This window comes from Pangasianodon hypophthalmus, chromosome 9, assembly GCF_027358585.1.
Source record: "Pangasianodon hypophthalmus isolate fPanHyp1 chromosome 9, fPanHyp1.pri, whole genome shotgun sequence".
Taxonomy (NCBI): Eukaryota; Metazoa; Chordata; class Actinopteri; order Siluriformes; family Pangasiidae; genus Pangasianodon; species Pangasianodon hypophthalmus.
The window spans coordinates 16793206-16806591 of NC_069718.1; the positions used below are offsets into that span (position 1 = coordinate 16793206).

A 13386-nucleotide genomic window follows, 5' to 3' on the forward strand; every position below is an offset into this window, starting at 1 on the left:
AATACAACCAGAGGAAACATTTCTTGATTTGAAACACATCTTTGAAGATGGAACACTATCATTTAACACAGAAATTCATAAGAACAAAAGCTAAACAAATATCTTGATTAAAAAAAGTAAATGAATGTTACGTTAAATTACATTTGCCACTGATTGAATTCAAATAAAGAGGAAATAATATTAAACATATTTAAGTGGTATTGTCAGATACATTCATTCAGAGAATCAGAACTGGGTGTGAACAGTATGAAGTGCCACCTCAACATGTAGCACACACCCATTTTGCTCACTTCATGCTAAACTGTTCTTTGATAATAACAAATCAGTCAGCAGGACCTGTGGTGATAAAACAAACAACAAAACTCAGACTGACTAAAGAAAGAGGTAAAAAAAAATCTCAACTTAGACACACAATCATCGGATAAAACAAAACACGATAATGTTACACACACTCTGCAGTGCTTTTGAAAACTCATGCATATAGCCAAGGGCAGCAAAATGTGAGAGATGAAATAAAAGAAAGGCAGAGTAAAGCTCTGTGCCTCATGTCTCCAGATGAAAAAATCTCCCAGCAGGATTGAAAATCCTCCCCTTTATCAGCCACCGCTCAGGGCTTCTCCTTTGAAAACTAAAACTAACGATGCTCGTTTGTTAAAATCTCTGTGCTAAGTGTCAAATTTGAAATGTCACCACATGGAGCTGAGCGGATTTCTCACAGGGAGATAGAGTGGGTTTGTGAAATAGGGCTTTTAAAGGAAGGGAACATTTCTATCCCCAGAATTAGATAAGATACAAATTACACACAGCCACAATCAGAGATACATCAGAAAACTAGAATAGCAAGATTCATATTCATAGACTCTTGGTGGCAAAGCACTACTGACTCATTGGGTTGTTTCTCAGTATAAAGGCTGCGATTTAGTTAAAAATAAATAAGTCTCAATAAAAATGACAGTGCTGCGCCTAAGCACATGGTACCGGACAGTATTCTGAGGCAAATACATTAATGGCACAGCATGGAACATGCTATTTGAGTAAATAAGAGACTTGTGGAAAGGAGCAACCTTTCACTGCTCCACAAATGAGTACTGCAGGGACTGTAACTACACACCTTGTCTCTGAGGAAATTGCGTGTTTGATTGGCTTAACAAGGTTGTATCCCTCTCTCTAACAGCGATCTACCTGGAAGTTTTCATTAGATCAATCTTGATTCTCAGCAAGATTGAGAGAAGATATAGTTAATACCAATCAAACAAATCATTACGTGGTAGCATTCAGTGTGAGAGCAAAAATAGCAGATGAGGCAGCATCTAACTCACAAACAAAACACAGGTGACCTTTTCTCCATTAGGACAGACCATTCAAATGCTCAAAGGCAATCATCGGCCCACTCTCATCATTAGCAAAATGAGAGTGCTGATTTTCTCTCAGCTGAAGAGTCTGCTGAGGGATTAGCATTAAGTGTCATCCTCCCTACTCATCACTCACACACACACACACACACACACACACACACACACACACACACACACACACACATGTATCTTATTATCCTTGTGAGGACCCTAACCTCAGTAACCAAAATAAAACCTTTTTGGCTGTTTTAATGTATTTAAATTAACTAAACCAAATGTCCCCACAATGTCAAACCTGTCACATATTTTAGGGGACATTTGGCCCCCACTAAGATATAAAAATATGTACACCTACCCACCAACACACGCACACACACACACCTTAAGGTTATGCACATGCAAATTACAATCTGTTACCTTAATAATGAAGGTTCTGAGACATGTCACAAGAGCAGCTCATAAAGGTGTGGTATTCCCAGCATCCCTATGGAGAGGGGAGGAGGTGCGGAGCTTGGCAAACTGCCCTGGAGTGTTGCATTGAATGTGTTGTTAATAGAAGGTGGCTTATAACTGGTTGTCCTATTCAATACTCCATTATACATTAAACTAGCCATATACAATTTATCATATGTCTGATATCACATGAAGACTTGAGAGTATCTTGTGTGATTTCCATACTTTAATATTAGCAAGCACTTGAGGTGCCCTTAACAAGAGTATCCAGTGACTGCATGAATTCACAGGATATGCTGCATTAAGTCATTTCATTGTTAGTCTACCCCCATCAAACCCAAGCATCCATGAGTACATCTGTCCAGCATACTCCTCCTGGGAGCTCATATCCTGGAAGTCGGATGACTCAGAGATTACTGTGTATCAGTCAGAGTCAAGGGGAGTGAGATCATCATTTAATCTTAGGTGATTTATTACAGATCTCATACAACCGCTGCCATAGGTCTACTTCTATTAACAACTGCACCTGCACATATCCTTAAATAAGTGAAGTAGCAAAGTCTACATACTACCATACTACTATCTAGGCGTTCATTAATCAGCATTTAAACATTTATCAGCCAAGCTGTCTTAGCAAAATTAGTCATAGCAGATGATTTACTCTAAGCTTGGAGATCACAAAAATGTCTGTGTAGTATTAGTATAGTACCAGCTTGGTTGAGGTATTTTTAAATCATTGTATGCTGGGCTCTTGAGTGGAGCAACCAAATAGCGCAACAGATTGTAAGTTCAAATGCCAACAAGTGACAGCCATCTACGGGAACATACAGTAATTGACCATGCTCTCGGCAAGGGAGGGATAGCATTAATCTCTCCTCTGTCAATCAGAGAGACACTAACCAATCAGGGGCATCTGTGAGCTTACGTATGCGGAAGAGTGCAGTTAGCACTTTCCTCCAAGTGTGTGCAGCTGCCATTTGACATAGCCTGAGCCGCAGTTTGAAAAGATGCCTTCACGTGGCCAAGAGAAGACACGTCTTCACACGTCTTGGAGGAAGCATGTGCTAGCCTTCACCATCCCTGGTTTGTAGATGTCATGTGATAGGGGAGAGCTAGCTGGTGAGTGGGAATTGACCAAATTGGTGAAAAATGGGGTAAAAATGCTCTGATAACCAAGAGAAATTTTTTTTTACAAACTACTTATATTTCCTACAAATCCACTCCCTACCTATTCTGGATGTGCTGCCAGGCATATTTTGCATGATCCCATGATTTAGAAGAGAAAGAATAATACAAGGCAGTTGTCCACATGTCCGCCATAATAGTGCAAGATTACTCAATTCACATAATGTTCCTGCCTATTGAATTATCACACACTTTCTTTAATAATAGCAGCCATTTACAATCCAGTGTGACAGGCTTGGCTTTTATGCTTCTGTGTGTGTGTGTGTGTGTGTGTGTGTGAATAGAGCATCACGGTGATCTCTGTAGGGACCTGACTTGTTGGGAGGCTCCTCTCACACAGTGGGGCTCCCTTGATAAAACATCAGGGCTTTCCTGATCATTTGTACATGGTTGACTTCCACAAACATCACACTGACCATCAGTGTGCCTTCAAAGCATTGGCCCGAGACCACTTACACAGCCGGTAAATGCTCCATTTGTGAGGATGAAAGCAGAAGTGTTAGGTTCTCTAAAGGGGCTCTGAATGAATAACATTTCCATTCATGTGGTCCATTTGGAATAGCTGATACCATGATGTGCTGAAACTAAAAAATATGATAGAGATCATAATTAACAGGATCTCTTACCATTATAATTTCACCTGCATGTGCACCTTTTATGTGCTTTTTGCTTAATTATGTAAGAACGTAAGAACTAATTACTGGATTGAAGTGCTTGGCACCTAAAATGCTAAGTAGATAAAAGGTGTCGTGTTCCTTTAACATTTTAACATAGATTACTGTAATAGATAACTCCAATACTTGCACAACATCTACTAAGAGATAACACAGTTTTATGACGTGTAGTGGAGATCTAATATAGATATGAGTCTCTATTCAGTTTGAAAGAACTTGATCACATATTAGAATTAAGGTTATTACACTCTCACATGTCTCATCTCTGCTGCCTGGTCAGTCAATGAAATTCCACAACTTGGATCTGTCAGCCTTCTTTAATCAAATAAAAATAGAAGATAAGGGCAAAGTGGATGAGTCTAGTGTAAGCCTGCTGAAATTGCTCCAGATAGCAATTTCATGCTTCATATCAATACCTGCAATAACTGCTCTCACAGTCCACAGCGAGGAGGAACATCAAGGGAAAATGAATAAATAATCTTTTTAGGGCCTTTAAAACAGCAATTGTCTCATGAGGACACTGAACAATTATATATGCAGAATAAACATGACTCAGCCAAATGTACACAGGAACACAATGTGATAAAGAGTGTCCTGTCTGTACAGTCCTTAGCAACTGCAACCTTCAAATGTAAAGCTTAAAAATGCTCTACGTGTGTTATTTGATCAGATACCTAAATAGTACAAACACCACCACCAATAGTACTTTCAGAGACAAAGACAGGTGGTAACTATGGTATTCTCTTCATTTTGTTCTCTTTGTTCTCCAAAGTTTTTTGTGAGGACTTTCTATGGAGAAGATGATTTCTGTAGTGAATGAATGCTATGCTTACATCTAAACCAAACACAAACCTTAACATCTGTAACCATGTCATATTTTTGCCTCTTTTCATTTTCAGCAGTTGCACGAGGACATTTGAACTATCCTATCACTGTGAGAACACACGCGCACACACACACACACACACACACACACACACACACACACACACACCTCCTTTACAAATAAAGTTATATCTGAAGAAAGGAACATATGCTACCGGTGTATGTCTACAGCCTGCTAAATAAAGTGAAATATTCCATTTTACCTCACACGCCTTATAAATTCAGCACATTCTTAAATGCCACATTGCATTATACAAGTATCATTCAAAGCACCATGAATGAAACAGCAAGATAAAATCCACAATCTGAATTCTTTTCTCAATATTCATGCATAATTCTGCATTTAGGCATCAGAATTTCTCTGCGTAACAGCACGTATATACAGTATACACTTTACATGATTTCAACAAATAAACGTGTAGGCATATATTAACTGTTTTAATACATAAGAAATCCAACTTGAGACTTGGTGATTTTTTTTCTTTTGTGCATTATTCCCTGCAGATAACTTTAAATAATGATCAAATACAATAAAGAAATATTAGTCCAAACTAAAATCAGACTCACTGAATCCAAGAAGAGAAATGACGTTTTTAATGTCTTCGATAAACAGGTGTAGTTAATGAGACAAACCACAAAAACTAAAAATACGCTAGGTTGATCTTCCACTGACCATGCACACACTCACACACACACACGCACACTGAAAAACATCATATATCACTAATGTAAAGATCTGTCCCGTGACAGCAGCCCATGCACACAATTAGGCCTCTGCTCAGCCTTTAGCCCAAACAGTCCCTAGACCACAATAAAATTCAGCTATTAATTACAGCACTAATTTGCAAGAGTACATTTTTACAGCTTGTTTATCCTCAGCCACTGAGTATAGCTCATAATGAAAAGCTGCACAGGCCTTATTAAAATGGCTATATAGTGTGTGGCATAGCATGAAGAGAAGAACAGATGCTGAGGTCAGTCCTGACCATGAAAACACAGCAGGACAGAGATGGACACACACGAGGGAGCAACACCTTACAACACCAAACCACCACTATGCCCTAGAAAGGGAAAGATGCGGGAGGGAAATGCTTTGGCGAGAGACTCCCAAGGATATAGTTAAGATATCAAGGATATCATGAAGATTTCTCATGAGGATTTATTAAGAATTATGAATATTTCTAAAGGGGTTAGGAAAAGAAAAAAAGACTCTCAAAAGACTCAAAAGGCTCTCAGAGAACACACAGATATGCTAAAGAAGAAATCCTCCATGTACTGAAAAACATATAATAGAATTAAAAAAATAGGACATCTGCAGTTAATAAGGATTCTGTATATTACTGCACTAGTTGTAGTGAGTGGTGATCTTTGCTGGGTGCCACAGTATTTCATTAAAGCAGGCTTGTTCCTGTCACAGTATCACCATGTTGTGATGATTACTGCTGATAAGCCTTGGCAGTGCAGTTGGTGTGATGTGGCACACACGGCTCACTAATGCGCTCCAGGCAGAGGCGGAGGAGCCGAGCAGGGTGCTAACAAAGCAGTCAGGAACAAACAGTAATTAAAGGCATAGTCAATCTCAATGTTCTTTACTTTCAATATGGAGCTTCAGTCTCACTGTGTTTCAGTGCTGTTTAGTTATATTCCTGTTTGCTTATATTCAGTCTGAACAAAAGCGACCTGATAGCTCTGTGCGTTATTCCATCTGTACTTTACATGCAAATGATTGAGCAGTTTCCATCTACAGCTCAAATGTAGATATAATCAATTCAAAATATCTATACTGAACATGAACAACAGACAGTATACTTATTTTTTCTCTCCTCAGAAATCACTTGCAGCAACATTTTACATTTCACTGCCAAATGAAGCTCCTTCAGAGACAAAAAAAGAAGCATCCAATGTTTTGTGTAATTCTATACTCTAATCACACATCCATTCTTTCTTTCTCAGTTTGTACTACATATCTACAGTGCTCTGCATAAGTATTCACCCCCTTGACCTTTCCGTATTTTATATTGGACCAGAAATTGATGTAATTAAGATAATATGCCATGAATCTACACAAAATAACCCAGAATACAGAAAAATGTGGGAACTCATATAAATTGCAAAACTATTTACAAATAAAAGATTTAAAAGATATGATTGTATAAGTATTCACCCCCCTGCTGCTGTAAAATCCCCTAAATAAGTTCTGGTGCCATCAGAAGTCACATAATTAGTTGTAGTGATTAGAGTTTAGAGTTTCCCATTTCTCCAACTACACTACAAAATGTGGACAAGTTCAAGGCGCCTAAATATTTATGTAAGGCACTGTGTATTCAAATTATTCTGTCATTTTCCCTGTCTTCCTCTCTACTAATAGGATAACCAAAACAGTTCAATCAAGACGCAGGCTCTATTCTCATGTAACTGTACTGAATTTCCCATTACCTATGTGTTACTAAGATACCCAGAAGTACCTGCACCTATTTCATTAATGAACAAGCACCTAAAACCATCAATCACTTGTCCCTTACTTTAAAATTCTTAACTAAGGACATACACAAACTCAGTCACATGACCAAAAACACTGCAATCCTTTACATATACAGTAAATTACATCTTTAGATTAGGCCTTCATCTGTTGTGCTTGTCCAGTTTACAAATTGGTAATGTTTTCATATTCTAGGGTCATGTTTTTAAATTTTCTTTTTATACGGCAATAAAATTCACTGTGCAAACATATGATGGGTGTCTGATCCCTCGATTAGTTAAGAATTCCAGGAAATCAACTGGAGCAATGTGCAGACGGTGCCGTTTCTCCTCTCTATATTAAAGCAGCTGTCAGCTACTGGCAAATGTGACAAGCGAGAAGACAGACTATCATGTCTGTGTGTGTGTGTGTGTGTGTGTGTGTGTCTTTATGATGAATGTTCCTGGTTTACTAACCATCAAATATATTTGTACTTGTCACGGGCAGTCTGGTTCCACAATCCTCTCTTACTGAACCTTCATGCACTTGAGGCCTCTTTTCAGCACTGCTTTGTCACTTTTAAATTGCCACCAATGACACAACATAGTTTTCCTTTTTTGATAGCCTCTGGGCAATATGAAAAATGTAATCAACCATGGATGTTAAGGCTGAAAGCCTAATGTACATCTATACAAGCAGTTTTCAATGTGAGTACTGGGAAGTCGGGTAATAATCAAACTTTACGTGACTTAAATCCAGTGGCTTAAGGCAGCAAAAAGCATTCATTAGCTCTGTATTTGGTCTCCAGCTGAACATGAAGTACATAAAATAAAGGTTTAGCAATGATTAAAGTGAGTTTGAACACCTTTGCCCTTAATATTTTAGCATGCAATCAAGCCAGCATTTTTCCACTGTTGCAGTAACAAATAAGCATATAAAAACCATTAACACTTTGATGTATGTCTGGCCTTCCCATGTGCTTGGGTTGTGTGCATGCTCAGAAGCAGATGGTCCAGACTGGTGGTAGTTATCCTGAAAGGCACAGACGGTGCTTCAGTTCAGTGACAACATAATTGTCACCAGTGATAAGCATGTCCGCCTTCTCTGTTGAACACAGCACAGAGAATTTCAGGAGCACACACCAATCCAATTACATCGTAATTGAGTACAGCAAGGCTCACTGATTACAATTGCTGCTTACTAATAGAATAAGTCTTAAAACCACAACCTCAGAAATTAAGCATGTGACCTGGGAGTTTTCGAGGTGTCAGGACATAATTTTGGGGCTAACTGGGGTGAATCTGATGTGGGGCTTCAGTGCAACCTATCAGGTCAGAAAAGGGTCAGATACATTCATCATTCAGTGACACAAGAAAATGACCTTTTCTTAATCTTACTCATCTTAGAAACAAAAAGGCAACAGACAAATAAATGACAAATAAGTATGATAGCTTTACTTACGTAAATATATGGGAAGGGCTCAGGACTTTGTGATGGGGTGTGTTCATGGGGAAATAAGGCCAGGCCACTCAAATCAGGCTCAGTCTTGGTCTTGAGCTGCGCCGTGTCTGTAGCACTCCTTGGAGAGGATGGAAGCCTCTCTCTGGAGCTGTCTATTTTAGCATCAGGCTCTGTATTCAAAATGGGCTACAGAAAGAAAATACAAGCATGTATGTGTTTAAAGGAACATAAAAGCAGTAGGATTATAGCCATTCAAAATGGCATCCTAATGAAAAAATAAAATTTCCTACCACTTGAAGCCACAGGCTGGGTAATGTGTACTCAGTGTCTTGGGATTTCTGTAAATCTAATGTTCCACGCTGCTGTTCAAGAGATACCAGACTGTCCACATGGGCAGAGCAAGGCCATGGAACATGATCTCTATTATACAGTTTCTCCTTCTTTACTAAAGGTAAGCAAGAAGAGTTATTTTCATGCAGACTAATGGGCTTGGCCTCATGTAGAGCCACTGAGTAGAGCAAGCGCCCACAATGCATGGCCAGGTAATCATTCTGCACACGGAGCAGTGCCATGATGCCACTGTACTGATAGAGTTCCTCCCCTGGTTCTGCATAGAGGTTAATCTGTGGGGCATTGGTTCTGGGATAAATTGCGAAGAACCCCTCACCAGCTTTCACCTCTGAGTCTGTCACACGAATGGCCTCCACTTTTAGTCGAACATCATGGTTTCTGTCATTCTTGCAAAAGCCTAACAAAGGGAAAAAATCATCATCCATTCACTGATTTTCACTGAGCAGTTTAACCTGTTCAGGGTCATGGTGCACCACCATGCTACCCAGGAAAAACTGACTTGATCTCATGCAGATGGTGACTGTCCTGCAACAGTGAACCAAAAATGAGGTAATGTGTCCTACCTTCGGGCAGTGTGAAGACAAACTTGTTGCTCGAAAAAGCATAGACTTCTTCCAAACAAGCCTGCTCAACAGTATCAGTGGAAACTGAGTTTGCCTGAATGATCTCTTCATCCTTCACTCTGAGCTGGACTCCAGAGCCAGATCCTGCCATAAGTGGATTCTCCACTGTCAGCATAAGCCTGTACTGCCCCAGCTGATTAAACTGGACATTCACTATCTCAAAAACAAACTCCAGCTTCTTCTCTTCAATCTTAATACGGTTCCTTAGCATTACTAATCCCCTTACAATGTTATTTTCACTCAGGGCTTTGTCTTTTGGTCACCTAGTATTTATGTTACCATCAAAGTTTTGTTCTGTTGCTGGAGATACAGGTCAAACACCATATCCCTTCACTTGAAAGTAAATAGATAATGTAAGGCCGTTGGCTGCCTGTGATAATTAAAGGCACTGTAAAACACTGCTCTAATCAGTGCCATGTGTCTTCATGGCCGTGCTTATAGTGTGATAAAGAGAAACAACATTTCTCTCATGTTATAAAATAAAATAATCTTGTTAATATTAAGATATGAACACACATATTTGGCCAAGATATGCTCTATGGCTACCTATGCAATTCCTTCCTGTTTTAAAAAACCTTCTTCAGGTCTGGACACTGCAAAATCAGGGACAAATTCCCATAAGCTTGTATGCACTGCAGCACTTCTTTTTCCTCTGCACAGGATAATTTTAAGCTGCATGGCAAAACTTAGTTAAACCTACAGGCAAGTTTTATCTTCAGTTTTGTTTTGCCATGAACTTTTTCTGCATGTGGGAGCAATGTAAATGAGAATCAGGATCTCCTGGAAGGTAAGAGCATGCACTGCAATGGGTTTCTGTACATCTTATTAATAAATAAGATAATACGCAATGCCAAGATTTAAAAATAATAATAAAAAGCCCATGCGTCCAAAATTTTACTAGTTCATGACATGGACATAAGTGACAAGAAGCGTGGAAAACATACAGATATGCTATTTACGCCACTCCTCTGGGATGCTGTGAGAGATACGATGAGAGTCATTATAATGACTCATTAGTCTGTCATTATTTATGGATATATTTACTTGAGATCTGCACATTCAGCATGAGAGCGACATTGTGATTCTCCTCAAGCAGGGTTGCCAGATTGGAGATATTTTCCAAAACATTTCAAAAAGGATGAAAATTTTCTCTTACTTATATTAACATTTGTTTTCCAAACCAGTGGAATTAAGTTCCTGTGATACACTGTGTGATGCATCCATAACCTTAACTGTATTAGCAACGAGGTAAAAATATCAAGGGGGTAAACAGTGTACCAGCTGTTAAAGCAGTTTTGGGCCACTATCACAATATCATGCTGTACATCCACCATATGCAATCAAATGAGTGTGTAAATTACAGTACATAATGTGATGGATAAGCCTCTGAGAAGGAGGCATTTCATTACTGAATTTACTAGGTGTGATTTCACACTCGGCTAAATGAAGCCTCAACACTGCCCAATATGAGCAGAGCTAATGGGGTTGCCAGATCTGCATAACTGTTTAATTCAATTCAGTTCAGTTTTATTTATATAGCCCTTTTAACAATGGACATTGTCACAAAGCAGCTTTACAGGGAAAAAAAAGTCATTCAAAACTAACCAGTGGTGAATATAACCAGTCCAATTACAAAGAGCAGACTTCAACCTTCCCAAATTCTGACTTATATTCTGCAAAATCATAATTGCCTTTGGTAAAAACAACTTGTATTTCCTATGCATTCATCATTCATTCATTCATCTTAAGTAACTGTTTTATCCTGTTCAGAGTAGTGGTGGATCCAGAGCCTATTCCAGGAAAACTTGATATAAGTTGGGAATAGACCCCCGACTGGATGCCACTAGCCACTGCTCCAACGTGCTGCCCCTTTTACCATAGTTACAATACCTTATTTCCACTACATGACTTCACATGCTAATTCCCTAATTTACCTGTAACCACTGCCACATACACTATATGGCAAAAATGTGGACACCTGACCATCACAGCCATATGTGGATCTTCCCAAACTGTTGCCACAATGTTGGAAGCAGAGAATTGTACAAGATATCTTCGTATGCTGTAACATTAAGATTTCCCTTCGCTGATATTATGGGGCCTAGTCCAAACTTCTTTCAGCATGACAATGCCCCTGTGCACAAAACAAGGTGGGTAAAGACATGGTTTGCCAAGTCAAGTGTGGAAGAACTTGAATGGCCTAGACAGAAACCTGACCTCAATCCCACTGAACACCTTTAGGATGAATTTGAATGCTTCACTTCACTAATGGTATTCTGGCTGAATGTCAAGGTTATTATTATAGCATTTACATATGCAATTATGCATTTACCGTTTGCATAAAAACTACTTGAAAAAAACATCAGATATAACTAAGATAACGTATGCAAAACAGCCAATCCCTAATCTGCAGATAAAAAAAATCACCTCGAGGAAAGGGATTAAATGTAGCCCAGTTCCTCTGACCTGGCAACCCTGGATGATGGGTCTTAAGGGACGGTATGATGTTGGCCTGCTGAAATTCGTAATACATGCTGGGGTGTTATGCTCTTCAGAAAGTGCCAGCAACAGATGGTCACATCTTGGGTTTATATAAATGCTTGCTAAAAAAAAAGGCAAATTTTATTCCTATATTTAAGAAATCAGCTGTTCCTATATAAGACTTGAGCATCACTTATGGAGCGAGTGACATGTCATTAAATATAGATAGCTTATAATTGTCATTAAATATGCATAGCTTATAATAGCCTTTATTCATACAGTCTAAATATCAAGAGCAGTTGTCTATTATGGGTGTCCTTATTGTCATAAGGCTGCTGAGGACAGGAGATTAAGTTGTCACATGCTCTGTGAGTGGCTAATGGCTGTTTTTCTCCCCCAGTATTACATATCTCAATCTATTATTGGCATAGCCAGGTTAGCACCATCAAGACTACTTTTCCTTTAACTGGTTGATGTTAGTGCTCCCAAGAGACCATGAGTGATGATGGTGGATATGAAATCACTGAAGAGAACATCCATCTTGTTCCAAGTCCTTGCTGCTGTGTCTTTAATTAAATTTGGTCATTCAGTGGGTTTTGGCCTTACACAGACCCCCTTTTCTAGTTAACCGTGCCAGAGGAGGCCACATGAAAGCTGCACACAGCCTTAAAAGCCACACTGATGGACAGTGACGCACTAAAAATGGTTTAATAGTGAAATTTATTTTTTGGTACTCAGTGGCTTGAGTGATTTAAGATACAGTGATGGTTATATTTATCACCAAACATAGCATTTTTAAATTATTTGCTCACAGAAAAATAAACAGTGTGTCATTTTATAATTAATACCTGTTGGAATTTTTCTGTTTCTAGTGCTATAGAATAGCAATAATGTTTTCACTGGACCTGAGGAACAGTATACCTCTTTTTGTGTTCTGATTTATGAAAGACATTTTCTGTTCACTTCCCAGACCACAACCAAGCACCAGCTATTTCTCAGCCTGGACCAAACAAAGTCTCTGGCCCAATTCCACCACCACCTTGGTGATGTAAGTCTTCAAAGCATTCTTTGTTCAGCAGCCTCTGTTTGTCCAGCCTTTTTTTCTCACAGAAGGATGAAACTGATTTGTGAGGTTTTTAGTTCCCCTCAGGAGTTTTAGTGATGGTTTTGAAATTTTCTTTAACTCTCTTTGACTGTAATCCCTGCATAATGAGAGCAGCAAACCAACCTTGACACTGTGACTCAGATTACAAAACCTCAGTGATGCCAACACATACACAGCGACAGCTAGAAGAGAACAGAGAGGGAGGGAGACCGGCTACAGAGCTTTGTTGTATTTCCAACTCTGTGGAACAACACTGTTGTTTACTGTCAAATGCACAATATAGAATTTAGACAGAATCTTGGCATTATTCAATTATGCTAATTAAATGTGTGTAATTGGAGATGAAGTGCTATGT

The 13386-nt window shown here is 39.0% G+C and overlaps 1 protein-coding gene across 2 annotated transcripts in view; it reads right to left on the reverse strand.

The window, feature by feature from the left end:
- Positions 1-9696, reverse strand: part of ccdc33 (coiled-coil domain containing 33) — a 59120-nt gene extending 49424 nt beyond the window's left edge. For both annotated transcript variants that reach the window (XM_053236950.1, XM_053236949.1), the window contains exons 1-2: positions 8762-9696; positions 8472-8657 (exon numbers count right to left, since the gene is read on the reverse strand). In XM_053236950.1, the coding sequence (XP_053092925.1) occupies positions 8472-8657; positions 8762-9247 (672 nt within the window). In that variant the 5' untranslated portion in view covers positions 9248-9696. The remainder of the gene's footprint in view (positions 1-8471; positions 8658-8761) is intronic.
- Between the last annotated feature and the right edge of the window lie 3690 nt (positions 9697-13386).